Genomic DNA, 27,990 nt, shown 5'->3' on the forward strand with positions numbered 1-27,990 from the left:
ATCAGCACTGAAACTTTACCAGTTAAAGTTCAGAATATGTTAACACAGTAAATCATAAATATCTTATGTTTTGCGTGCCGTGACCCAGCTACTTGATCCTGTTTGAGGGACAGTCCTACAAATGTCACAATCAAAACATGTAAAAAACATCCAGCGTTCTTTCACCATCTTGTAGTGAAAACTCCCCAACAGCATGACAGAATATCAACATATGATGGTATATTAAATTAATTTACATTTACATGTAAATCATTCTTTTTCTTTATGCAAATCATTTTCATGTACATACAAAACCACTACGTAAAAAACAACTACATGCCGTTCCACAAACTAAACCAGGCTAAAAATACAAGGTATCAATAAAAAAAAAAAAACTATGTACATTTCCAAATGTCTTTTTTTTAAGTCAATAAGCGTCACCCCGCCCATTTACAAACCCCAGATATGCGCGCACACACGGACACACATGCTTGTGCACAAGTTGCTCACACTGGAACATTCAGACAAACAAATGTCTCTTTGGCTGGTGTGAAGCGGTGGCACCTCGCAGTGTGTGTGTGTGTACATGTAATTACACATTTTCAAAAAACAAACAAAAAAACCACACACACACAAAAATAACACCATCTAACGGCATAGAAAATAGGTTCCGATGATGGATGTTGTGATATATTTCCTATGCATTTGCGAATATATATATATTTATATACCAAAAAAAACATACTGTATACTGTTTAAGGGTCAGCCACACATATGCCCTTGATTGTGTGTATATATGTACTTTAAAGTCACATTCAGAAGTGTAATGTGAAACTCTGTAGGAAGGCATCAATAAATAGAGATGTATGCAAGTCTGTCCATCCGTCTGTCTGTCTGTGTCCCTGGGTCTGCCGCGTTAAACAGCTCCAGCCGTCCGTCAGTCGCTCTTTGAGTTCTGTGCCGCGTCCAAGTTGACCACCTGGAGCTCCGTCAGGTTACTGCTGCTGCCGCTCGACTGCTGGCCAATCACCATCTGGAACACAACACAGCTACGTGAGCCACACAGCACAGGGCCGATCAGAGAGACAGCCAATCACGTGTCATCACGGCACCCGGCGCAGATGGAAGTCCTGCTACGCTACATGCTGTTTATCCTGGTGGTGTAATGATATAATAGATGCTGACGTTTTCTATTATCCTAGGTTGTTTTTTTGGGTTCTTTGTCCGTCAGCGGGATAATGGAAACACTACTAACACGATTTTCATGGAAGGGTGTAGCATGGGACACGGACGAACCCATTTCATTTTGGAGCAGTTCCGAGTCACGAGGCAGAAGCACCAATTATTTTACACTTTTTAAATATTGCATTTACGTAAATAGTTAGGGCATTTGTGCAGCATTCATGTGAATAATCAGTGAAAATAAAAAAAATGCCAAGAAAATCTTGGTATGCATTTCATGGCTCACCTGATCTGTTTTCTTTGCTCTTCATTGTCACACAAATACTTAAAACAGCTATCAACATGTTTAAATGCTCTGAGTTCAACTCATTATTTCCATATTACAACTTAAAGCTCATGAACACGCCAAAGAGGGAAAAACGACTTCCCAACTTGGAGCAATTTGAATGCACCTTTGGCATCCGAGTGCAACTCTAGTTTACTCTTAATTGCACTATACAGCATATGATTTCATAGACTATAAGGATAGATGCTTTGTTTTTTAAACTATATATGGAGGGAAAAATAAATTTGAGCCCAATTTTCCTGTGGTAGTATAGTTTGTCCAATAATAGCGAAAAAAATATATATTATTGGATGTCCAAAAATGACACCCTTAAAAAAAGTCATATGTCGATTTTTGTCAAAAATGGTAACATTTTAAAATGCCTAAAAATGCTTCAATTGAGTCAATTGTAGTCTGCTGATACATATTAGAGCATAATTTGGTCAGAAATTACAGAAAAACACCATATTATGGGACTTCCAAAAATGACCCCCTCAAAAACAAAAGTCGTACTATAGTATGTCAATTTTTGTCAAAAATGGTCAAATTTTAAAATGCCTAAAAATGCTTCAAATGGGTCAATTATAGTCTAATTAATGGCTTATAGACTAAGGATAGATAGTTTGTTTTTCAAACTATATATGAGGAAAAAATAAATCCTTAAGCCTACTTTATTTCCTAAATTCTTATGTTTTTTTCCAATTGCATATAATCGAAAACTTATATACTCAAACCAATTTATGGAAATTAATTCCCAATGAGTTTTCTTCATAAGACCCTAAAAAGTGAATAAAAAAACACTATAGTTCTGATCTCCATGCACTGCTACAGTGGTGTCTTGTTAAGTCTACTGCATGTGTATTTTGCTACAAATCACAGATAAAACAAGCTGCCAGCTGATCATTCACACTCATCCAAAAGAGGCAAAATGTGACAACCCAGCGGCCTCTGTGTGCCAGTGCTCTGTTAGGATGCATTAGTGCGGTCACGTGGCATGCTGGTTGCATAGGGAATATGAGAGTTTCACTTGTAAAATGCAGATCATGCCGTACTGGGTGTAGCTGCACCGCTGAGACGGGGATCTGCACCGTGCCTGGAGGTGCTGCAAGGAACACCTGAGGGACAGCACCTAGGGGAGAAAACAACAACAACATCAGCAAAGCCCACAGCAGCAAACAGTGGCTGTTCAGCCTTTGTTGTTGGGTATCTTACCTGAGTCTTGGGCCTGTGCGTGGGACACCTGCATGGCTGAGGTGCCCTGGGAGAAGGCGTTGAGCACAGCCAGCCCCCCGTCAGCCAGCGTCGGCGTGGAGGCGTACATCACCGTGTGCGGGCTGGGGTACATCATGTGACCCGCGACAGACGTTGGCACTGATGAGGTGACGATGGTTGCTGGGAGACTCACCGTCGCTGGAGGAAAGCCAAGGAGGGAGGGAGGGAGGCAGAAGGAGGAGGAGGAGGGAGAGAAAATGTCATGCTGAGGGCAAAAGGTGTGTACACATGTTGGCCAGCAGATGGCGCTTAATATCTATTGAAATTCAACTGCTAACTCCTACTTATGCAGTGTGTGGTGGCACAATAACACTTTCGAGGACATCGAGCAGGAGCAGAATGAGAAACAGTGCAAGCAGGAGAAACACAACACGTTATTTTCTTTAAAAATTTACTGTTGCTTTCAGGCTCAAAAAGAGACAGAAACACACAAGGGAACCCAATTATACTCATTGAGGTGCCATTTTTCTGGCCAAACTAAAATTCTGATGGTGTGTTTGCACACAATTGAAACTTAACAAATACCACAGTTTGTTAGCCATTATATAAGATGGATTTTTTTTAAAACAACACTTTTCATTTTCAGGTAAACAGTGCGCATCAAATTAAAATGGTACACAAAACAAATTCCCTTCTTCAGAGAGGGGATCTGACCTACCGGTGGAGTTTGTGGAGGTGTGGCAGATGTCGAGGCTGCTGTCGCTGTTGGAAGTGGACTGGGTGTTGTGGTGTACCTGGATAGCCTGGAGCTGCTGGGGAACCCCCGCTCCTGGAGACACATAGAGGGCATACAGCCACTACAGTAAGTCAAACATCCCACACAGGGAGCAGCGGTAGGAGTACGGGGACTGCAGCAGTGGGGGAGGCGTATGGAGCCACTGGCAGTAGGAGCATGTGCAGTAACTATTAGCTGAGGTAGGAGAAGTTGGCGTGCAGGTGGCGTTAGTAATCCTATTATTGAGGTGCATGGTTATTAGTCACAGCAGAAGAGGTAGCATTAGCAGTATTAGCAGCAGCAGCTCTATGGTGTGATATGATTGTGGTTAGTAGAAGCAGGCACAGTCGTGGCAGAGCAGGTCACCTGTGAGGGAGACAGCAGCAGGGAAGCGGAAGACAGCCTGCTGTCCCTGCTGTGGCTGCGGGGCGCCAGCCAGGGCCTGACCATGCTGCCCCTGGAGGGCCAGGGAGTGCTGCTGCAGCTGGCTCAGAGGAATGGTGGGGGTGCCGGGGGGGAGAGGAGTGCCTGCTGGAGGGGCACACACACACAGAGGGGGATGAGACGAAATGCGAAAGGAAAGTACAGCTGGAAAAAAGTGCTGAAATCTTAAAAGGTGGATTTTGTGATTCTAATCCAGTACATTTTTTTAAATTCAGCGAACATCTTCTCACAGTACAGTTTGTCTAGGAAGAACAAACAAACAAACAAACCTGGATCTGTAAATGGGAAGCAAACAAAGTGATTCAAGCCGTTTTGTTTGTGCTCAAGCTTGAGGCAGGGGAGAGGTCAGGAAAGGCAGTGAGAGCAAGAGGAACAGTAAACCTGGCCGACCCCGACTGGACGGGGTGTCTTTATTTGGCCGTTATCGATTCATATCGATTACTTTCGTCAAAGACACCCTTTGAAGCTAGACATAGACGTTTATGGTTGCAAGACATTAAACAGACGGACTGGACCGATGAAATCATCCCGAAAAAAAAAGTCATACTATATGTCTCTGTATGTTGATTTCTGTCAAAAAAGGTAAAATTTTAAAATGCCTAAAATGCTTAAATGGGTCAATTAAAGTCTGTTGATACATATTAGAGCATAATATGGCCAGAAATTACAGAAAAACACCATATTATGGGATGTCAACCCTCATAAAAGTCAAACCATTAAACAGATGGACTGGAACGCTGATATCTGTAATTCTCTGATATTTACCATTCTGACAGTGAATACTGGTCGGGAAATCTCACAACATTGTTAAGGGTTAGCTAACTCATGTAAGACAATCTGTCATTTGATAATAAATCAAGAAAAACATCTGGACAATTCATATTATTTGACAACTGTACCGCTTGCACTGCTGTGATAAACAGCTAACTGTCACTTTCCATCACCAGTTAGGCTCCGCCCACAAAATACATCATCAACAGTAAAATTGGTCAATAGACATATTATAGCTCATGTACACAGCTAAAAGACATACATTTTAAAAGGTTTAAATGTTCTTATAAAAAGCTCAGTGAAAATAAACATTTTGCAGTTTTAATACATACATGGCTTTTGAGAAAAGTGGCACACACACTGTAGGACAGTAGAAGTGGTGTGGCTGCCACACTGACATTTCAATCTTTTCAAATATTGCATGATTCTTTTCATTTTTCTCTGATCAAAGTGTTTTGTTGTAACAAATGGCAGACATTTAATTTCAGAACATGACTCTGGAGTTACACCCTCACATTTGGTCACATGCTCCACTAACAGTTGCTGCAGTAGGGGTGGGCAGGCCCTTTCAAGCTGTCAACTGAGGAGGTTTTAGTGTGGGAGGGTGTGTTGTTCCACCTGGCACTGGCGCTATGTGCCAGACAGGTGGTGAAGAGGAGAGAGGGAGGGAAGGAGAGAGGGAGAGAGGGAGAGAGGGAGAGAGAGAGAGAGAGAGAGAGAGAGAGAGAGAGAGAGAGAGAGAGAGAGAGAGAGAGAGAGAGAGAGAGAGAGAGAGAGAGAGAGAGAGAGAGAGGGGAATGGGGGGGAGGGTGGAAAAACAGGGAGGGTGAGTGAGAGACGGTTGGAGAAGATTGAGAGAAAAAGGGGCGAAAAGAGACAGAGACACGTCCTGGCTGTCCTTCAGCTGTCAGTCAGAAGAACACACAGGACCCATTAGTGGGCTTCGTGTGTCTGTCCCTTCAGCTGTGGCAACCAACACACTGTGACAACTAGTTAGTCACATTACTGCCAGCACTTAGACAATACAACGCTGACGAGCACAGCGCCTGTTCAGACAACAACATACACTGGAGAAAAGACTGCACCTGTCAGCATTTAAATGTCAACGATAACATTTTTTAATAACCATTCCGGACACGGACAGTCCAAATAAATGTCCAGAGCAGGAGGAGATAAAATCTAATTAAATTATTGTAAAATTCAAATATAATATAAGTCTTCGGGGGGAATCGTGACCTCTTGACATCCCCAGGCTACACTTTGACGCCCCAGTATCTCCCAGCTCGCCCACTATGAAAAGGAAGTGTAATGAATAATTAGAGGGGAAAGCCAATTTAGAGACACTTTAGGGACCCGAAAAATCAGATCCTGCCGCCCCAAAGTCCTCATGGAGCCGGTGCAGTAGAGATCCCTTGTGTTTCAGAGAGTGTCTGTGAAGTCCCCTTTAATGAAGGGTCATGTCTAGTTCAGGACCACTCTGTCACAAAGCTCCGGCTCCACAAAGTGCATCTCAATTATAATTTCAGCACAAGCCACAGATCCTTCATTGAATATTCATGACTAATTATGGGCCGTGTTCGTCATCCCTCATTGCCAGGTCTATTGTGTCCCTCTCACCTAATTATTCCTGTCCCCAAGTGACAATCAAAGGCAGGGCCAGTCGCCAACAGACGTGGCTTTCCTGGATACTGAAGGCTTTGTAAAAAAAAAAACAGAGGCCGCTGAGTGTTGATGACTGGCTATGAAGGGCTGTTGTGTGATGTAAACAGCTCCAAGACGGAGAGAGAGAGACAGACAGAGAGAGAGACAGAGAGAGACAGACAGAGACAGAGAGAGAGAGAGATATACATTATATATTGATTGTAATTCAATGGTTGTAAATATTGCTTTCTTTTATTGTTATTAGTTTTTCTTTTAAAATTAATAATAGAATTATAATTATTTATTGTAAATATTGCTTTCCTTATCTTGTCATTCTTTTTTCGGATGCTTGCTTTGGCAATATATACATTGTTACGTCATGCCAATAAAGCCAATTGAATAACAGAGACAGAGAGAGAGAGAGACAGAGACAGAGAGACAGACAGAGAGAGAGAGAGAGAGAGAGAGAGAGAGAGCGAGAGACAGAAAGAGACAGAGACAGAGAGAGACAGAGAGAGAGAGAGAGAGACAGAAAGAGACAGAGACAGAGAGAGACAGAGAGAGAGAGAGAGAGAGAGCGAGAGAGACAGAGACAGAGAGAGAGAGAGAGCGAAAGCCAGAGACAGAAAGAGACAGAGACAGAGAGAGACAGAGAGAGAGAGAGAGAGAGAGAGAGAGAGAGACAGAGAGAGAGACAGAGAGAGAGAGAGAGAGCGAGCGAGCGAGCGAGAGAGAGAGAGAGAGAGAGCGAGAGAGAGCAAGACAGAGAGAGAGAGAGAGAGCGAGAGAGAGCAAGACAGAGAGAGAGAGAGAGAGAGAGAGGGGGCACAACCACGGCGAGGCGGAGGTCACAGCCGAGTGCCATTCAAATTCTAATCAGCTAATAAGCAAGACAACACGGTGACATTAACAAAACATGAAGGCCGTAGAAGCGTCAATTCAATTCTGAAGGATGAGGTTAAGATCAACAAAGCATAAAGAAAATAATTAAGAAATGGAACAGAAAACTAGTGGAGAGAAAGGAATAAGTTAGGACATTCATAGAAGGATCTTTACAGTCGGAGAGGGAGTCTTTCCACAATGTGCCTTAAATGAAGGTTAAGAAAGAAGCTTACAGAGTTACAAAAGGTGACATGTAGGACAGCTCGGCTCTAATCTGTGGGGGGAATTCACAGAGAAACAGGTTCCTTCTAACTCCAGAAATTAAAAAAAAAAAAAAAAAAGTGTCCTAATCTTTCTTACAGAGTAGACATAGTAACAGAGATCAGATCAATAGCCAGCTCAGAGCCTGATTTCACTCTTATCTATTTTGGAAATGAGCCAACTGCGCTGAAAAAGCAGGTTAGGAATGTAGTACCAAAAGGACTAATAGATGGTACACTACAAATACCAGCTGGCAGTTGTGTGCCTCTATCATCCATTCAGTTTACATCCATGGTAGTCCATGACAGAAGACAAAGCTTTAAATATGGATTTTGCTACAAATAAGCTACAAATTCTAAAGTTTTGACACATCTTCACAGAAAACTATCAAATCAGCACAGTTTCAAGGTGGACACCCAAGATTTGTGTGTCACCAATTCAGTATCCGACCTTTTCTGTTCCTGCGCTATGGTGTTGTATAACGGCCAGAAAAGTGTTTGTGCAGAATGATGTCACAGTGAAGTTGACCTTTTGGACATAAACTGTCCTCACTTCATCATTTTGTCCTATTAGACATTTGTGTGAGTATTGACACAATCCGTGGAGGAATTCTTGAGTTATGGCCAAAAACGTTTTACCACCAAATCCCAAGTCCAAATTGACATTGGGGCCAAATTTGAAGAAATTCCCCTAAGGTGTTCTTGAGATATCATCATAATGAGAAAGTTACAAATGGACATACAACTTGAAAACATAATACCTTAAAACATAAAAAAGTAACACTCAGGAAAAGGCTGAGTAAGGCATCTCCAAAAATACAATGGAGCGGTTGATGTTTTCTCTGAGACATGCCACTAAAGAATGGGAAACATACTGGAAAAAACTGGAACTCATATTTGAATCCAAAGTGATTTTTTTTCTTACTATAAATTGATTTTGTTTGCAGAACGTTGTTATATTATCTTGTGTACTATAGCCAACAGAACAGACTTTAGCTAATAGAGTGGAAGACCCCAACCTGCTTAAAAATCCCCCGTCTTAGCAGAAATTCAAGTCATGGATCATAAGAATCTCTAGGATTTCGAAGGACAATCATGGACAGAGAGGACTCACAGACCCTGATACTTCAATGTAACCCAGCTACTTTCCATTTAACCCATTGAAGCCTGGAAAGCTGATACGTCGTTTTGTAGTATTTGTATAAGCTCTCAAATACTTTTTGAATTTCATTTCTATCTGCTACAGAGGCTGAAAAATCTATTATTTAGTAGGAAGAGTTGACACTTCTGTTGAATTTCCAGAAAAACTTCAGGTTTTAGGGGGTTATTTTAAAATCGCCCAGAGGTTTTACAGGCGTTTTAGGCCTCAATGGGTTAAGCATGTCACCTTACCTAAGATGATCCTGTTTGTTGTCCCATGGTCTGTCCGATCTATTTATGTCACAAAACAACACAAACTAAAGTTAAATAAAGGGTGTTGTAACAGAAACAAGGTGCTGAGGTAAAGCAGCCCCGTGTTTTGCTCTCCAGCTTACCGGGCATGAAAGTGAAGCCGCTGGGCAGCTGCATGACCCCGGCGGAGGCAGCGGCGGTCTTGAGGACGGTACCGTTGGCGCTGATGTTGCTGCTGGCCGATACGGGCGCCAGGTAGTTGGTGATGGGAAACGAAGGTCCGCTGCTCACCTGCATGGTGGTGGAGGTGGTGGGGACCGTGCACTGAGCGCTGCTGGTGCTGCCTGGTAGACTGGCTACCGTGAACGTTGGCTTCAGTGTGTCCTGTGGGAGAAAGCAAACAATCTGAGTATGAGTAGGAGGAAAAGTCATTTGATGAAATTAAAGGAAAACTTCACCCTTAAATTTTAAATCAATTACTCACCCAGTGTTACCTTGAATTCTAGAAAAAACTCTGAATAAAGAATCCAAAAACAGAGTAAATCCTTGATGAATGAAAGTAAGTGAGGGCTGCAAATCATCAGTTTACAAACTGTATAATTCAAGTTTCATTTATTCAGTTGCATGCTGACTACTTTCCCAAACTATTTACAACACATCCACATGAACCATCTCAGGCTTGCACAGGCCCACTGAAGCAGAGGTGTATTACATTTGTTTTAGTGAAAATAAAAGCATTGGGATATACTCAGCATAAGATTGGATAAATGACAATGGGATATATTACACAAGTTGTTTGAGGATTTACTCTGTTTTTGGATTCTTTGTTCACTGTGGAGGAATGCGAGAAAAACAAAATTTTCATTTAGAATTCCAGGTAACTCAGGGTACGTAATTGATATACAAACCGTCAGTTTGGGGTGAAGTATTCCTTTAGTTGTGTATTGCATTATGTCAGTGAATAAGAATGAGTTAAGTGGTACGCCAGTGAACTTTTTAATGGAACTTTGATTTTTAACTTTGTTTTTTTTTGTTGTTTTTATACATTTAAATGTTAGCCACCAAGGTATTCAGACTTTTTGTCCCTAAAATGGGTAAAGTCGAAAAACACATATTCCTACAATTCCCAGAATGCAACTCATTAGTGTATTTTGCTAGGCCTTCTCTGGCTGAAAAATGGCAACATTTTTCTATAAGATAAGTTTAAATTTTTATTACCCGAGAGAAATTGTTGTGCAGCTCTTGCAGTAGAAAGTACGAAAGAGTGCAACAAAAACTAAATATATAGACATAAAGCTCATCAATAAGGTGACAGAAATGTAAAACAGTCAAACAACAATCTCCACTTTAAAAAAAAAAAAAAGTATATTGGGATATACTCAGCATAAGATTGGATAAATGACAATGGGATTATACTACCCAAGTTGTTTGAGAGTTTGCAAACAGGTGTTTTGATATAGTTTTTCTTTATCCTTTATCGAGGATTTACTCTGTTTTTTGATTCTTTGTTCAATGTGGAGGAATGCGAGACAAACAAAGTTTTCATTTAGAATTCCAGGTAACTCAGGGTACGTAATTGATATACAAACAGTCAGTTTGGGGTGAAGTATTCCTTTAGTTGTGTATTGCATTATGTCAGTGAATAAGAATGAGTTAAGTGGTACGCCAGTGGCTAAGTATTGCAACTTTTTAATGGAACTTTGATTTTTAACTTTGTTTTTTTTACATTTAAATGTTAGCCACCAAGGTATTCAGACTTTTTGTCCCCAAAATGGGTCAAGATCCAAAAACACATATTCCTACAATTCCCAGAATGCAACTCATTAGTGTATTTTGCTAGGCCTTCTCTGGCTGAAAAATGGCAACATTTTTCTATAAGTTTAAATTTGTATTACTCGAGAGAAATTGTTGCGCAGCTCTTGCAATAGAAAGTACGAAAGAGTGCAAAAAAACTAAATATGTAGACATAAAGCTCATCAATAAGGTGACAGAAATGTAAAACAGTCAAACAACAATCTCCACTTTTTTTTTTAAAAAGGTGAAAGCTCAACAAAGTCCAAGATAATCCTGATGACATCATTATTTGCTAGTATTTCAAACTGCACTACAGCCCATTTAACCCAGTGACTGCAAAAGCAACATGAGAACACCTAAAACAACACCATTAATGGGGCTTTTCCTCTTTAAGCAGGAGGCTTTAATACTTGCAGTGTTTTCAGGGATCAATAGATGTGTGATAGAAACCAGAGTGGGTTTTAATGGACGAAAGAGCAAATGACATAAAGGTGGAGAAACAGACTGGGACCCCTTTAATTGCATCCATATGTAAGATGCTAAGCGGTGCAGGGATCGTTTCTCTCAGCAATTCTATTCTGAAGTCTAAAAAGACCAAAAAGTATTATGCGACTCCATAATACAGAGGAAAAAAAAGAGGTAGAAATCATACAAACGGTGTCGGAACACGACTGAATCCATTCATCATCTATACATGCTTATCTGCCATTACGATCCAACCACTGCTCGATCCAAGTCCATTGAAAAGTAACAAAAAGATCATTTCTACACTCATATTTTGTCTAGTTACTATGACAACTAACTGACCATGTATAATGACATCTCAGAAAAATGTGTGGCAATCAGGCATACAAGATGCTCACACAAACTTAGGATTAATGGAGGTGAGATGTAGCATCACAGCATACGCTAACGTGAACATCCATTGAACAGCGGAGCAGGATGTGTTGGTGAGTGGGCTGCAGGATAAGAGCAGGGTAGGCGTTAGGCCGGGGACTATAAAGCACATCTAAACCCACCATGCCTGTTTCTTTGCTGATACTAATGGTCTGTAATAGCAGAATGGGAACAAGCCTACACATAAGAAGAAAGAGTTTACGTGTTCCTGTGGGGCCGGTGTCCTTTGAGGGTTTGATTAAACATAGATACAGGAGCTGCAGAGAATATCACCAGTGGCTTATGTTAACAAGGTGTGTGGCCAGAAAATACTGCTTTTATGTTGCCTGAATTAAGCTTTCATCAGTTCAGTTGGCATTTCGTGCACAGCTTCCACATTATGCAAGCAGCAAATCTACTTGTACATATGGATGTGTTGAAATGTGGTCAGGAGCATTGTTGTTATCTTGAAGCAGCAGAAAGCAATAGCTCTATTGACCAACAAAAAACAGGTCTAAAGTCAATGGCTCACTATTTTTCTGCTATTTAGATGGCAGCAACATGGTCGGGTTCACAACACACTAGTGATGCAGTTATATCTGCAGGCTCATTAATAAGGAAAATGTTAAATACAATCTTTTTGATCCACCCAGTGTCTGTCTGGCTCAGCAACCTAATGTTATTCATGAAATTAGAGACAATTAGTACTTCAGAGGTTCAACAAGAGAATTCCACAAAATATGGCACCCGTTGATTTTTTTGACAGGCTCAACACCCTCCCATAAGATAATAGGGTCCTGATGTATGTTTTGACCATTCATAACTACTACAGGCATGTACCAGAGTGCAGAATGTCCCCCTTGTATTTTGTATTTTATTCTATTATTATGTATTTTGTTTATATATTTTATTTATCCTTTACTGCGTTATTTATTTTTCTATGTTTTATTATTATATATTATCATGATTATGTATTTATTTTTATTATGACTGTTATTTATTTTTTATCTCTCTATTTATTATTTTTATTTTTTTCTATGGCAGTATGTGGGAGTGGATTGGATTGACAAAATAAGGAAAAAATTATATACACACTGAGCATTTATTCGCATAGAACAGCAGCATAACTTCACTGATTATTTCAGAAGTTTCTTACTAAAGTTTTTAGCTTTTTTGCATTACTGTGCACATGGAAACGTTAACAATTACTATAAGCAGCCTCTCTAATCATTAAAGTCATAAATAAAAAAAACACTGAGTACAACCCATTCTGCCAAGATGATGCACCTTTGACAAGCAAGAATGTAGATGGACACACTTAGACTAAGCCCTATAGATAATTTAAATAGGGCCCTTGTCCTTTACAATCCAGCCTCAGAACAGGGACAAGGCAATTGTATGATGGATGCAAAGCACTTCACACAGTGCAGCAGTATAACAGATGAGGTACGTGAATAGGGCTTATTATATAGCAACAATGTGACACAACCTGTCACAATGGACAGTCTTACAATGAGCACACAAGAAAATAAGGTATGAACGTTGTCGAAAATTGTGAAAAAGAAAGGTAGTGTAGAAGCAGGCTAGGCCAACCTCCGTTAGCAAAGCAGTATTGGTTTTTATATGTGACTGATTACATGGGTGAGAGGTGGATGATCCAGCAGGGACTCCACTGATAAGACTTTCCAACTACATACTATCATGCAAGCTGTAAGGATTGGCTCCCAGTCTTTCTGCTCACATCTTAATATCAAAGAGAGTATGGCTCAGTGCAATGACTAAACACTTTTTTTTTTTTAATTTCAATGAGGTAAAAAGCTCAGAGGATTAACCAATGATCAAGGTTGTCGCTGTTAACTCGCAGAGTTTTCTGGCCCTTGTGACGTGCAGATGGCGAAGCAGGTGTTGTCTTACACAAGCTGCTCTGAATCAACGAGACAAAACTAAAAGCGACACAGTGCTGAGCAGTTAGTTAGTTAGCTTGTCTGCAGCTCAGATCCAGGCCCTGCTGAGGGGCTCTGACAGTCCAAGGTCCTTTTACCTCTTTAGTTAAACAGCAGCTGGAAAGGCAAAGAGGGAGGGCCACACAGAGGACTCACAGTTGTTCTGCCCTTTCAACCAAGAAGGAAAACTGAATAAATTCACCCGACAACGATGTGTCAGCCGCTCGCTGAGCAACTATCAGGTCTGTCAGTCACCGCAGAGTGATTGCTGACAGTCAGACTATGACACAGCTGTCAGCACGTCATCATTTTCCCCGGAGCTTTTCCAATTTTAGTTGAAGTCATTAGTGTTTATTAATGTTCACTTAAACTCGTGACAAACTGACTCTTCATGGATATTAACATGCGTCATAACAGCACGTATCATTACAAAAAGTACATCCAGAATAGGGGTTGAAATTGAGAACCTCATTTCAAGTGATTTTCAATTTAGAACTGAAATCGTGACACCCTAAATCGAGGAAATTAGCATTTGGATCGTCTTTGAAAGCAAGTAGCACTTTTTAGTGTCAGTATGTGAGTCAGTGTGCGGCAGGCGGAGCAGAGTCAGACCTGTGTGAGGGGCTCGGGGACAGGGGACAGGATAGGGGCGAGAGCACAAACAGCTGAGGGTTCAGACAGCTGGCGGTAAACCTAAACACCTCTGAGGGAGAATTAACCCTTTCCTGGCCAGCTGATGCAGCAAAGAGGCCACGTGAAAACAGCCGCCATCTGACTCGGAGCAGCTCTCACCACTGGGGCCGTACAAGAAACGGCTGACTTCCTATAACGGACTCAGATGCTTCACCAGGACTAGGCTCACTCAGAGGGACCAATGACTGTGTTGCAGCTTTTTCATATGACACCGAGTTTGGCTTCCGATAGTGTAAACTGGCTGATCGTGCAGGTTTTAAACTATGTAGTAATCTAGTCAAACTGCCACAATCTCTGTGACCTACATAGTTCCACTTCCACTGACCTACTGCTTTGTTTGACCATCTCCATGTGTCTCCTGTTCAACTGGCCGGTCTATAAACAGCGCTGGCTTTTAGTTCAGAGTCAAGGCAGTGCATAGTAAACATAGGCCACAGTGGTGTAATGCATTCCTTCAGAAAAGAAGTGTAGCCAAAGCCCCAGCACCACTGTCATTTCCTCCTCTAGTCCCTCTCCCACTTCCTTTAATATAATATTACACACTGTATGATACATCATATCATCCGCATCACTTAACCCCTTCACTATAATGTTCAAATGTACTGGAAGCTTGTGTAGTATTACTAAGAGCTGAAAAAAGCTGTAGGTAAATCAGCTTCTTAATTTGCAGCTATTTTTGATCAAAAAAGTCATTTTTAAAAGGCAAAGTGTCAGCTTTGCATACATTTTGCTTCTTAATTGTGAATATTTGCTGCATTTCTTAGGACGCTGTCTAAAATGTAAATAAAACAGAATGCAGTAATTTGCCAATCCATTGTACAGTTTTAAATTGAATTTATGATCTTTGCAAAATGTTTAATTTATCTGCACATTATTCAATTTAATTTCCTGCAAATGTTTAATTTCACAGTAACGTCCAATTTCTCTGCAAATGTTTAAATATTTTAGCAAAGGTTTTAAATGTAAATTCAGATTTATCATAGGTTAATTATTTATAGGTTACGTTTATTTTTAATGTATGTATAGGGTATGTTCAATGTATGTTTGAATATTGCTACTGGATGCTTATATATCCCTCGGGATAAATAAAGTATCTATCTTAGATACAAAATATATTTTATGTTCGATCTGTTGTAATTCTGATTCATGCAGGATGAATTTGGATCCTTTCCTTTTTATTTACATTTTACACAGCGTCACAACTTTTTGGGAATTGAGGCTGTAAACAAAACTTAAGATTTTAGGGTTTTGGAATTTTGGCCAACAACACGACAAACTTTGACGTCATCTTGGGTTTTGAGAAGTTGTGATGGGTATGGATAGTTTTTTCTGACATTTTTTAACTAATCCCAATTAATTGAGTAAATTTTCAGGATATAATTGAAAGTGAATATTACGGTTAAGCAGTTATCTGCATTTGAATCACGATCTGTAGGCAAAGGAACAACACTCTGGTATCAGAAGTGTTCTAGTTCCTGCTTGTTGTCAAAATGGTATTGACCAATCACATTTGAGCGGGCTTTGGTTGCTCTGTGTGAAAAGAGGTGTAACACGTTGGTTGAAATGCAATCTCTAAAACCATCAGCTATTGTCTGACAACAATTTATTTTTCTCAGTGGCTAATTGGACTGTAGAAGAACAGGAAGTCTTGGCTCAGATATCCGTAGGATATACCAGAAACCAGAAAAACATTGGCTGCTGTCCCTTAAGGCTAAATCGTCAGACTGAAAGCTGATGGGTTCTAAGATTGAGTTGGATAACCAAATGACCATAGCTGATAATTAACTCAGATATGACCATTAAGATTGTGTCCTCCTGAAAGAAAAGATACAAAAAGCTTATTTAATTTACAGATTTATCAAAGATTCCTATCTTACCACTTGTTTTCAAATCAACCTCACTCCTGCTCTCCTTGCTTTGGAGAAAAACAAAGCAGGGCCTGACCTGGGAAAACACGCCACTTTGTATAATGAGGCACCACAATGTAACAAATGAAGCCACAATTTATAGTCGTGCGAATGGGGAGCTGAGTCGTCTGGAATAAGCAATGAATCCTCTGGACTCAGACTGCACAGCCACGGATTGAACCCTCAATAACATGCTAAGTAATCTATTTTACTCCAGCAAGTCTAGTATTATACATACTGCCCCTCCTATGAACATATGAGAAATCCTAATATAAAAAGGATCAGGAGATAGAATCCAATAAATGCAAATCTTGAGAGACACCAGCAATCTTATTTATGCAATCAAGAATTCTAGGGGGTTTTAGGTTTGGTGCTAGAAAAACACAAAAGTGAAGAAATGCGTCTTGAAAAGTCTTTTCAATACGCTGGTTTGCACATTTTGAGTAAGGGTTCTATATATGGTAATAGAATAAAAGCCCTCATTGCCCTCCTCACATCCACAGACATCACACGGACGACCTTGTTTTAAAGTAACAGGAAATGAGAGAGTAATTAAAAAGAGTAGGACACAAATGATTCCCTATTCACGAGGGATTAATCATTCCAAATTGAAGGTGACAACTGGCAGGCTCGTCCAGTGTTGGTTGGAGAGCCCATTGTGCAGTTTACTGGTGGCTGGTCCTCGTCTAATCTCCCATTTGCTGGCTCCCATCTCCCAGTCTGTCACCCTGCCAGCAACATGGAATTTGCAGCTCCATTTGGGACTGCTAAAAAAGGCAAGGCAGCCCAAGTGGAGGAGGTGCAGCCAATGGTGGCTGACCTGTCCAGTTGCTTGCTGTAAAATAAGGGGGTGGAAGGGAGGTGGGGGTTGGGGGGAGGGGGGGTGGGGGGGGTGACATAACGTTGCTTTCCTCCCCTCTAACACAGCCAACATGCTGCTCTTGCTGCCGACACCGTCAGAAGCCCTCCAACACCACCACCACCTCCACCGCCGCCTCTCTCTACATAGTCTGTTGAGGAGCAGCTTTGTGATAAGAGAGCATATCTGAGTAAATAAACTTTCCATTATCTCGTCGATTTTCTTGTCACCTACTTCGAGCCACCGCTGTGCTCTTTTGAAAGCAGCTCGACAAGAAAATAAAAGAAAGTGATAATCTTTTCAAGTGCAGTTTGCCATTTAAGAGGGAACTAATTGTCAAATTACTTTAATTTTCTCTCTGGAGACCAGTTCAAATTCAAAACACATTTATATGCACGCAATATGTTGAATAAAGAGGCTGTCAAATGTGTCGCAGGATGTCCAAAGAGCCACAACGCAGGGAATACTAACATGTCAGCTGTTGGTCTGGATAGTGGCCTCGGCCTGGCGTTTTTGCTTGCAACACCACATCGGCTGAGACAATGTGATCTGTGCTAATGAGCAGGGCAACAAATAGTGCTATTGCTGTTGTAATCCTGGTGAAGTCTGACAGCCAGAGCAGCAGGGATGGAGGGATGGGGGAAAAAAGAGAGAGAAGAGGAGGGGAAAACCAGAGGAGACTGTGATACTGAGAATTCTATCCTAAGCTAGATCCTCTAAGCAAACATGAGTTGTGGGATTTGCCATCCCCGTCCAAAAATAACCCAAAAAACATAAAAACATCTGTACTGTAGGCACGTCTGATATCAGCAAGCAGCCACAGAAACCACAACAATTCAAAGATCTGCTGAGGATGCCACAATAATTACAAATTCACCCTCTTTGTGAAATATTTGTATTTAATTTCTGGTAGCCACCTCATTCACCCCTATGTCAAACAATACATTCCCTGAATGCCTTTTTACAGCCCTTAGAGAACAGCCTTGGACTTGTTGCCTTCAGCTGTTGTTTTTACGCACTTAAGGTGCGCTGCCAGAGCAATAACCATAGAAAAGCCTGGGATTTCTAGTCACGCATCTTAAACTTAATGTCTTATTATCTCAACACTGCAAACTGCTCAACTAAACATACTCTCAATCGAAGAATAAACTGATTCTTCCAGTAAAATGCTAATGATGTTTCTCGAAAAGAAGCCTGCGCTCTTCATTCTGACATCTCTCATTGTTAGATTTCATGCTGTGAGCTCGGCACCAAATTTAGGTCTGGTGACACTGACACAAGAATCAATTCGCCCCAGCGAGATATGCATCAGACCAGTCAGCAGATGAGGAGATAATAATTCAGCTCAGACAGTTTAGTCTCAAACTTTAACCAAGAATAACACAAAATTACCAAGTATGAAACAATAAGGATGATACAAGCCATGATTCTGAAACTGCAGGGCCAATTAGATGCATTGAAATTCATTTAGAAACAAATTTTGGTGGTTTCAGAGAAATTTTTCCTGAAGATTTGTCATGTTTTTCCACTGAAATTAAAAAGGGAACTGTTGATCTTTAACTGGACAGCCTATGTGTTAAATATATGTTAAATAACTTCTGTCTTGAGCCGATTGATCCATGATGTTGCATGTTGAACATTGTGGCATGGCTTTATTGGGCTTTTATTTTGGTGGACTACGCCATGGTAATGATTTGTCAATAACAATGATGACACAACCTGCTTTATCGTCTATTTCACTCTAAATGGGACCATAATTTACTAAATGAACATCACGCTGTATTGAAGATTTGAAACTAAAGATTGAGAACATAACCTTATTAAGAAAATGTTTACTGAGCTAACAAATCAAGTGATAAGTAGGGTCGATTTCTCATAGATTTCAATACAATCAGACTAATTTTGGAAAGAATAGAGATAAAGGCACTTCAGCATTGGCTTCACTTTTCAGACCTGGAAAGTCCACTTCTTTTATACAGTATGTGCTACTGACTCAATTTCAGTGCCACAGCAATCCTGGGAACATAATATTGCATTATTCATCACCATATGCAAGTTTATCTGCATTGGCAGACAGCCTGAGTTAAAGTATCAGGAAAGAAAATCATGCATTGGTGAATTAAGATTAATATTTTAAAACCACTGAAAAACATCAGTAAAACTCCTCTTGGGCCTATCATCCATGATAATGAGACAAAACTTACACAACTGAATTATCCCCCAATAGGTCTTTATTTTCAATATTTAATTTCCTTTTAATCCAGCGAGAGTAATAAAAAGGAAACAAACTTTTAATACAGAATTTCTAGAGTCACATGATTTTCTAGAGCTATGCTTACAGCACTAACTCATGTCTACTTCACTTATCTTCTAAGCCTCTCTTTCTCCAAAATGTCCTCCGCTTCCCCCACCAGCCACTGCAAAATCTGCACTGTTTAGACTAGCTTGGACTGTATGTATGACATACTACTCTGCTGATGAATAGTCTCCAGACGCTGCAGAGGTGCACGCCACGACCACGCATCAGACCTACTGCACAGAAATGATCCCTTGAAACCGAGGCCACCCTATCCACCTGCCAGGTCCTAACCATAACAATCCTGACATAGCTTGTGCACTGACAATTTCTAGTGTGTCCCTCTGTTTCTCTGCAGTGTTCACAGGGTGCTTGCTGCTCTCCCACACTCATATTGCTGAGGGGTCAGAGGTCATAGCGTCACTGCCCCCAAATGTCACAAATAGGCGTCACATGAAACGGGATGTAAAATATCGCTCAAATATTTCCATTCCACCCGCTCATATCTACATCCTTACCTCCCCTCCATATCACTAAATGAGGGGGGGGATCACAGGACTCCAAAGACAGCTGCAGCTTATAAGGAATGTGAGGGGCCTCAGCCAAGAGAGCAGGCAGGGAAACCATACCAAATATGGCAACAGAGGCAGAATCTAATTTTTATCAATGAGCAGAGCGGCTATGAGAGCGGCTTTACATGCAAAGGTTGATCTCCCATCCCTGACGGTGTATGGTACGTGTTAGTTAGTGCCTTGTAAAAACAGCACGCAGCCAAACAGGCCTGGAAGTGTCCGTCTTCAAAGGGCCGCACTTAAGCCGTGTAAACAGCGCAGGGAATCTCAGCTTCAGCACGTGAGTGCACAAAGGTGTGGATAGTGAAGTGTGTCTGCTGACAAATTTATCGCTTCACTTCAATATCTCAAAGACCTGAGGTTTAAGAAGCCTTGCAGTAATGAAGTGGGAAATACTGCGATAGAAACTGCAGCTTTTCATGGGATGAGAAGAGGTCACACAGTCGACTCGTAATGATTTTTTTTAGGATTTCTAGAGTAGAAATTCATCTTTCATCATGCATCTTTTGAAAATATAACATCCTAAAGTTAGTTTGGACAGATTTTTAGAATATTGTTTTGAAAACTCTTAGTTTCCCTTTTCACAAGTTCCACTGAAAAAAGTTGGTGGTCCTGACCCTTTTGCTACATAGGAAAGATGATGAGCATTGATAGTGTGAAGTGTTGAGTGTTTTACGCTTCGTTTTTTGACCGTTAAGAGGCAGCTTGTCACCACATTTTGTTGGACGATAAACAAGGATGAAGAATATTGTCCTTTTAAGACCATTTAATGATGCTGATATAATAGCATAATAATGCAGTACACCCTTTCGAAGAACAATTTACAACTTTTAGTTGTGCGTGTGTGGAGGAGCTGCCTTAGCCCCGCCTTCTCTGAAACTCTGACACAAGAGCAGAAGACAGGACAGGTTTTTTCTCTTCTTTCTGCTTGGGTGGTGTTAAATAATTATGAGGATTGTGCCCAAATCTTGGTGGGAAAAACCCTGCCGTTTTTATGCCGGTTGGCTAAAATGCTGGTGACTTTCACATGTAAACAAAGCGGCATCATATGAACATGACCCCGATAACTTCTACTGAGCTTGATAAGTCTATGTTGTAATTATTGTGAGTGGAGTTAAGAGCGTAACATCGCACTATTCATAGTGTGCTGCATGCTGCACTTACCAGTGTGAACACACTTATGCAAGTGCAAGTACAAACGTATACGAACTGAAACGCCGCAAATGTGTGAAGTACCAAGGTTTTCAGAAAAGTAAGTTCGGTTGAACAACTCCACTGTTTCATCCATGACCCCAAGACAGCGCCATCCCAAAATCAAAGATAAACACCTCCGTCCTGCAGTTAGCAGGCTGCCTGTTTCTCATCCTAACACAACCCAGACCTGCTGTGATTTATCTTTAGGAGTGTTACGAGGCTTTCCCGGATGAGAGGTCACAAAGGTAAAGTGTAGACAGCTCCCTTTAGTGAGTGGGATAATACTCTACATCTTATCTGGCTCTCTCTTCACTTTAGAGCGCTTTGAAGGACTACTGAGACTTTTCTGGTTTAATTAAAAAATGACTTGGTGCTCAGCACCAAACCACAAGGCCAAAACAGAGGCCTCACAGCAAAAGTTCACAACAATGTTTACAATAGGACAAAGATTATTTTCCACAGCTGCTTGTGGGTTTGATTTATTTGCTCTGCTCGTGTGCTTGTCTGGCCTTTTCTGGAGAGATTTCCCACTGTATCCATTAGAGACGCTCTATGATGCTTTTTTCATTTTTTTTTTTTTTTTTTTAAATTTGCACTTCAATTCAAGTCTCCATTTAAAAGCAGACAGTGAGTCACAAAGACTCGAGTACTATTGTTGATGAAAGCAGTGGAAATGTGCTGTGGAGACAGGTACAGAAATGAGTGCATTCAATTTTGGGAATTCACAGCCGCACTACGATGTTCCCAAAACAGATGGAGTGTGTTCTCAACTGCCTGCGGGACTGGTCTACGTCAGCAGACCTGTCCGCTTTTTGATTCTAACCTTTGTGTCGCCCATGCTCTCCGACTCAGACACCTGATAGGTGAGGTCCGTTTCCTCAAAGCCCGTGGCACTCATGCGCTGGTCCGTGGAAGGGTCAGAGCGCGGCGGCGAGTCCGGCGAGTTGAGGCATGTTTGGATCAGGGCTTTGCCCGTTTCACTTGTGATCATGGGTTGGAGTTTGCGGGTGGCAAAAGTGTAGACGTGGCCTGTTTCGCTGGCCACAAGCAGCAGAACCTGGGTTCCCGTCAGCGTGGAGAGCTCGTACGCCTGGGGAAGAGAGAGAAGAAACATTAAGTGTAAGAGGATTGGACAAGTAGTTCAAGAAATGGTTTCACCAATTTGGGGGTTGTATATAAGAGATTCTGAGAGGAAAAAAATAACCTAGCCAAGAAAACCAGAATCTAAAAATATCCCTGTAGTGAACTCTGACGTATAGCACAAGCGAAGCTTAAAAATAACATAAGATAAGATTCCCAGAATAGAGAGTGTGATATAGCTGAGAGACTGATTGCAGCTGGGGACTGACTTGCATAGTGAGGGGGGAGTTGTAGTAACCCTGTATTGATGGAGGACACAAGGAATCATTCCTAACACCCAGAGGTAGCCGTCTGTGAAACGTGAGGCCACATCACCGTCTGCTGTGTCCTTCACACGCTCACATTCCAACTCCCCCAGTTTAAAAGCAAATCACAATGAGATTTGATTCCGTAAACAAGCAAACACACGCCGAGTGAACTCCTGAGAAAGTCTTTTTCATCTCGATGAGTCATACGTTATGTGGAGGACGCTTCTGGTGCTGTGAAGGCTCAGAGCCACCACCATCACCTTGGTGAACGCAGCACAGTCAGAGCTGGCTGATAGATGTGCCATTGTAAGCTGTAGCGCACAGGGAGGACACAAACCACATTCAAATTAAAGGATTTTACTGAGCGGTTATAAAACCATGCATTCATGCTGCTCTGCTTCATCACACTCAAACACTGTGTTCATTATGGGTCATATCAGTCCAATCCTCTAGATGTGGGCACAAGCTGATTGTTGAATTGTCTTTTGTGTGTAATAATATGATGACAGTGCACAGAAAGGCTAATGATGACCAGCTACTGTTACAGTGGCAGTGCTACACTGCACTTGTCTCCCCTGAGCACTTCACACCTTAATTATATAGAGGTTTTTAATGCGTGTGTGTGTGTTGAAGAACGGCGTTAAAAGGTATCTCTAATTGCACAATCCACCTCATAGCCTGCTAATGCAGCATTACAGCAGCAGGTAATGAACTACACAGCTCCAGTCATCCTTTTTTCCCCCGTTACCATCTCCCTTGATTAGCCGTGCAGCAGCTACAGAGGGGTCTCCAACAACAGAGCCTGATGTTTGGCCAACATCCAAGGCAGAAAGGGACTAATTTGTCACCTTAAATGTGCTAGGTGGCAGCACAAACTGGACCCACACAATGCTTTAATAAGTTCCTTGCTCTGCTGATTTTCTCATAAATATTCATGGCTGCAGAGTGTGGGGGGGTTAACTCTGGCTGTAATTGGTTCCTCTGTCACACAAAACTTCCTAGTCTCGCCTATATATTAAATAAAAAGGAGCAGTAGATATATTCATGAATGCAAACGTACTTATGTAGTTGTGCGATTCAGAAGATAAAACAGTGGCTTATTTTTCAGCCATTATCTTGGCAGTTAAAACACTAGTCCCAATGGTAGCCTTATAGCTATATATAGTTGGTAGTTAAAAACCCTGGAAGCCACACAACTCCTGAAAACATGCAAAATCAAGCGTGCATACACTGTCAGCAGCACTTATACAAATAGTTGAGTTAATTGACAGAAAATTAATAAACAACTATTCATTTGGTAATCTTTAATTGTTGAAGATCATTATTTTTTTTGCTTGTGTCAGCTTCTCAAGTTGGACTGTGGATGGTAGTTCAGACAAAACATTTTTTTTAAGATGGCATCATAGTCTGTGGGAAATTGTGATGAACTGAAACCATTTATTATTATTATTGCTTTTCTTTTTATTATTTATCATTAAAGGGAAATTAATATATCAGTAAACAACTATTTACTGTATAAAGATATAAGGATTGAGAATAAAGTCACGCTCCCTGCTTGTGAGTTCTAAACTGAACTTGTTTGCTCTTCAACAAATTGTTGTGGTAGCTGGTCTGGCCACGAGTGCATGTTAGTGCATGCCAGTCCCTGTGTGTCCCACTTGCCGCCGCTCTGCACTGTTTAGCTCTCGTAGGGCAATTTATGCTGAGGGCGAATGTTACTGACATGGGTCTGCTGTGGTCAAACTACAGTGCTCCAAAGATGGACTACAAAAAGTGCTTTCTACTTTTCTTCTCTTTATACTTAGCCCTGTTCCTTCTTATCATGTTGTGACATGAAGGCTTGTTGGTGGTGGTTTCACTCTCCTGTCCACTATCACACCTATCAAATCTCAATTAGTTTGAAGGTATGAAAGGAATCGTCACATTTTTGTAAGATGTGTCATTTTGAATGTAGCTGTCACAAAGGAAAAATGGGTCAGCTTTGTTTCTTTTACTATGCAAAAGGAGATAAGGAAGCATTGAAGCACCTTTCCTTAGCATTAACAGAATTTAACCAGCTCTTATCATGGCTGCCACTTAAATACTTCCAGGACTCAGTTAGGAACCTTGCCAAGCAAAAAAAAAAAAAAGAAAAGACTATTCAACCGCAGCTCTGGTATTGTGCATGTTGGGTCCTTTGCATGGTGTAGTGAGGCACTAAAATTAAATGGAACCAAAATTTAAGTTATCAGCCAAATCTGTGCTTTCCCTCTTATGACAAGTCAAAATGCCTGCCATGAAAGTAGTCTAGTTACAAAAAGAGCAAACATGAAAGCGTGCCCTTTACTGGACAAATACTGGAACCAAAAAAAAGGAACCACAAGTCCTAATTGAGTAATCCTACGCCTGCAATTGAGGTAATAATTTGTATTGTGCAAGAATGTGCATGCACACAACCTAAAGCATATAAAGAGACAAGAAGAAATAGTCCTGTGCTTCACTCACCACATCCTTCAAAAATTAAACCGGGCTCATCCTAGAAACCAGTTTGAGACCAGTCTACTATGAATCTTCCCACTCCACCCACCTCTCAATTTCTATGATGGCTGACATAGTGTAGGCAACATTTCAAAAATCTCTATCCACACAGTGTGTCAAATAGTGTTCATGTTGCCAAGAGCCTACATAAAGACACCTCAGTTTCCACGACAACAGTCTGGGATACATAAAAAAAAAAAGAAGAGAAATAGAGCAGTGTACACAGTACAAGCACTCCAAAGTAACACGAAGGACAAATTAAAACTCTTGTTCTGCAATCAAACATTGTGTTTATTTAGGTCATGATAAAAAAAAATGATCATGTCAAGAGCAAAAACAACAGTTTCTGGTCAACAACTGACCTTGACTCCAAATGATCAACTTTAGATGCCCCATAGCAGTACTTTATCAAGTGCTGGAGTTGTTTATTTCCTGCTTCGCTACTAAACTTTGCAGACCTTAATGAAAGCACCACGGAGCAAGTTCTTCCATCTTTAAAGGGGACATTTTATACTAATTTTCAGCTTCATACTTGTAAGTTGGGTTTCTACAAGAACATATTTACATACTTAAATGTTCAAAAAATAGTGATGCTCATAATGTCTGTCTATAACTGCAGTCTTCTTGTCTGAAACACTTTGTTTATGCAACGGTCTATGTAAGCACCCCTCCTGAAAAAAAGCTCCATCTGGTCTGATCGAATTGTGAGAATAAAAGTGATGCACCTTGTCCCAAATTGCATACATTTTCTTCTGAGTCTTAGCATGTGCTGCAGCCACCCTTACAAAGTTTGTACTGTTGCATGCAGTATCATAACATTGCACCTTGAACTTTGACCCTTTTGCTTACAAATGCTGCACAGAGGATTGTGCGTCAGAATAGCCTGAAAAGCATGCTTGCATACTGCAAAAATGCGACAGTAGGACATCCTGGTACTGAACTTTTGGCTTACTTCATTTGACCAACTATGTATAAGGACATACTAAATCCTTCTCTGGTATACTAAACAGAGTGGTACTATGGGTATAAGAAGGCACAGGTTTTTCTAAACTGTGTGTGGAGGTAATGGTAGGGGGGTAATTCTCATGAATCAAAACTCCAAATCACAACTTGTTGAATCCCATGTTTTCGGACCTAGGTAGCCCACAGAAAACTGATTAGGTCGCCCTATTGCAGTTTTTTGGGTTGGAAGGGCACTCAAGATACCCAAATGTATGTGCAACTACTTGTGTGTGAGACCCAACAATCAAAACTGAAAGCAAAGTCATCACTGCATGCGGCTGGATGCTTGCATCAACATGTGCAGTGCCATAATGCATGGACAGACCGTCCCTGACTTCTCTCTTCTGTTCGTGTGCTCTTTGACTGTCCTCTGATCCTGTTTCCCTGGGGTTTAGTCAGCTGTTGGCACCTACAGGCCCGCTGCTGCTCACCACCGCATGGCCGCCGCCTGCAAGCAAAGCCCTGCTTCACAGTGACAGAGGGAACAGCCTGTGTGCACTGAGGGCTACTGATGGGAACTACTTCCAACAGTTCTAGGCCTGTCTGTCAATGTGTGAGTGCATGAGTGAGTGTCAGTTTATCTGGAAATTTGTGCGAGTGTGTGAGTGTCAGGGGCAATGTGTGTGTGATAGTTGGGGTGGTCATGGTCATAAATAGAATTGTCATTTGCTCAGGTCTATTTAAAGCCAATTGCCTGAATGTTCTGACTCCTTCACATCCAGCGAGTCACTTTGTGCCACAATTATCTTCACATTTTAGAATGATATCAGTATAATGTAGGCATATTTTGATAGTACAATTACCTGTGCAGTACTGTCCCACTGATGTTATACTTGTGCAGCTTATTAGGGTGTAACCTCTTAAATTCTTTGAATGAATGAGAACCATAGATTATAATGCAGTATATCAAGGCCACACACTCAAGTGACACTCGAATCAAATGTCACTGCAGTTGGATGAGATCCAAATCACCTGACTCACCTTTTTCATAATGCCAGTCTTCCTCTTGCTGAAAGTGGTGTAACGTCTCAACTTGTTGTCAATAAATTCCATCTTTATCTTGACGCGCCCACGTGTTTTCTTCCCCGGCTTTGCCCCGACGACCCCTCCGGGGACCATGCCGTAACCTCCGGGAGCCATTCCCACCTCCTGCCCCGTCACCGCAGCCTCCACCTCCCCTCTCTCTCGCTTAACCCCTCTCCTGCTGTCCCCGAGTGAACCCACTGGGTCATCATCATCTCCGGAGTCCGAGTCATTATCCGAGCCGCTGCACATAGGAGCACTCTCTCTGTCCGGGTCGAACCGGGCTCCGTGAGGCAACACAACCCCCGTGTTAAGCCCCACCATGTTGCCCTGGACGGCGCTCTGTAGAGGAGTCACCCCAGTCCCGTTCCCGGGTCTTACACCTCTCGGACCCCCTGGACCATTAGCCCCCAGCATCCCGACGGCGTCTCTTTCCGCCTGTCGCCCGGCTGCACCGGTACTCTCGCTGACCCCCGGTAAAGCTTGCCCTGCTCTCACCAAAACGGGACGGATCCCGCTGCCGACAATCCCCGAACCGTGTCCTGTGTTGTTACCTCTGCCGGAAGCTGAGCCGTTTCCAGATGGTGCCGATCCAACCCGGCTCGGTAACATTATATTTACTGAACCGAGTCTCTAAACACCAGCCCAACGAGCTGGACCGCGTTGTCTCGTAAATGGCTGATAAAACGCATACACGCCTGGGCCACAAAATGTAAACAAACCAGACCAGTCGGTGGTTTGGAGACTCCAGGAAATTACCGAGACAAACTTTCGAAAGTGATGCTGCCCCCAAGACCCTTCAACCCCGGCTCAGTTTGGTTCACCCTCCTCCTCTATTTCCAAAACTCTGAGCACTTTCTCAAAAAGGAAAACGCGAAGAGCGCCGTCGAAGTCGATCCGCCATGTCAAATAGTCCGCCATGCGAAACAAAAATAGCGAAAATATCGACATGTTTGTATCCCAATGTTCATTTTTACGCAATCAATACTGTCATATGTATCTCTTCGCGGTTCAGGGACGCATAAAAACGTCTAATTTTATAACAGCGTTTACGACCGCGGAG

The 27,990-nt window shown here is 41.6% G+C and overlaps 1 protein-coding gene across 6 annotated transcripts; it reads right to left on the bottom strand.

The window, feature by feature from the left end:
• Window positions 1-210: 210 nt before the first annotated feature.
• Window positions 211-27,918, bottom strand: srfb (serum response factor b). Of its 6 annotated transcripts, none has more exons than XM_059359687.1 (9): window positions 26,886-27,918; window positions 21,854-22,087; window positions 9,007-9,247; window positions 8,864-8,902; window positions 3,840-4,004; window positions 3,417-3,527; window positions 2,699-2,896; window positions 2,539-2,615; window positions 211-1,012 (listed from the first exon to the last, which is right to left on the bottom strand). In XM_059359687.1, exons 1-9 carry the CDS (start codon window positions 27,537-27,539, stop codon window positions 917-919), a joined length of 1,815 nt encoding a protein of 604 aa, XP_059215670.1. In that variant the 5' UTR covers window positions 27,540-27,918; the 3' UTR covers window positions 211-916. The 6 variants fall into 6 exon arrangements, with proteins under 6 accessions (XP_059215670.1, XP_059215669.1, XP_059215668.1 ...); XM_059359686.1 differs by having other exon boundaries at window positions 3,840-4,001; window positions 21,821-22,087; XM_059359685.1 differs by having other exon boundaries at window positions 21,821-22,087.
• Window positions 27,919-27,990: the final 72 nt, after the last annotated feature.

This window comes from Centropristis striata, chromosome 20 (assembly GCF_030273125.1).
Source record: "Centropristis striata isolate RG_2023a ecotype Rhode Island chromosome 20, C.striata_1.0, whole genome shotgun sequence".
Taxonomy (NCBI): domain Eukaryota; kingdom Metazoa; phylum Chordata; class Actinopteri; order Perciformes; family Serranidae; genus Centropristis; species Centropristis striata.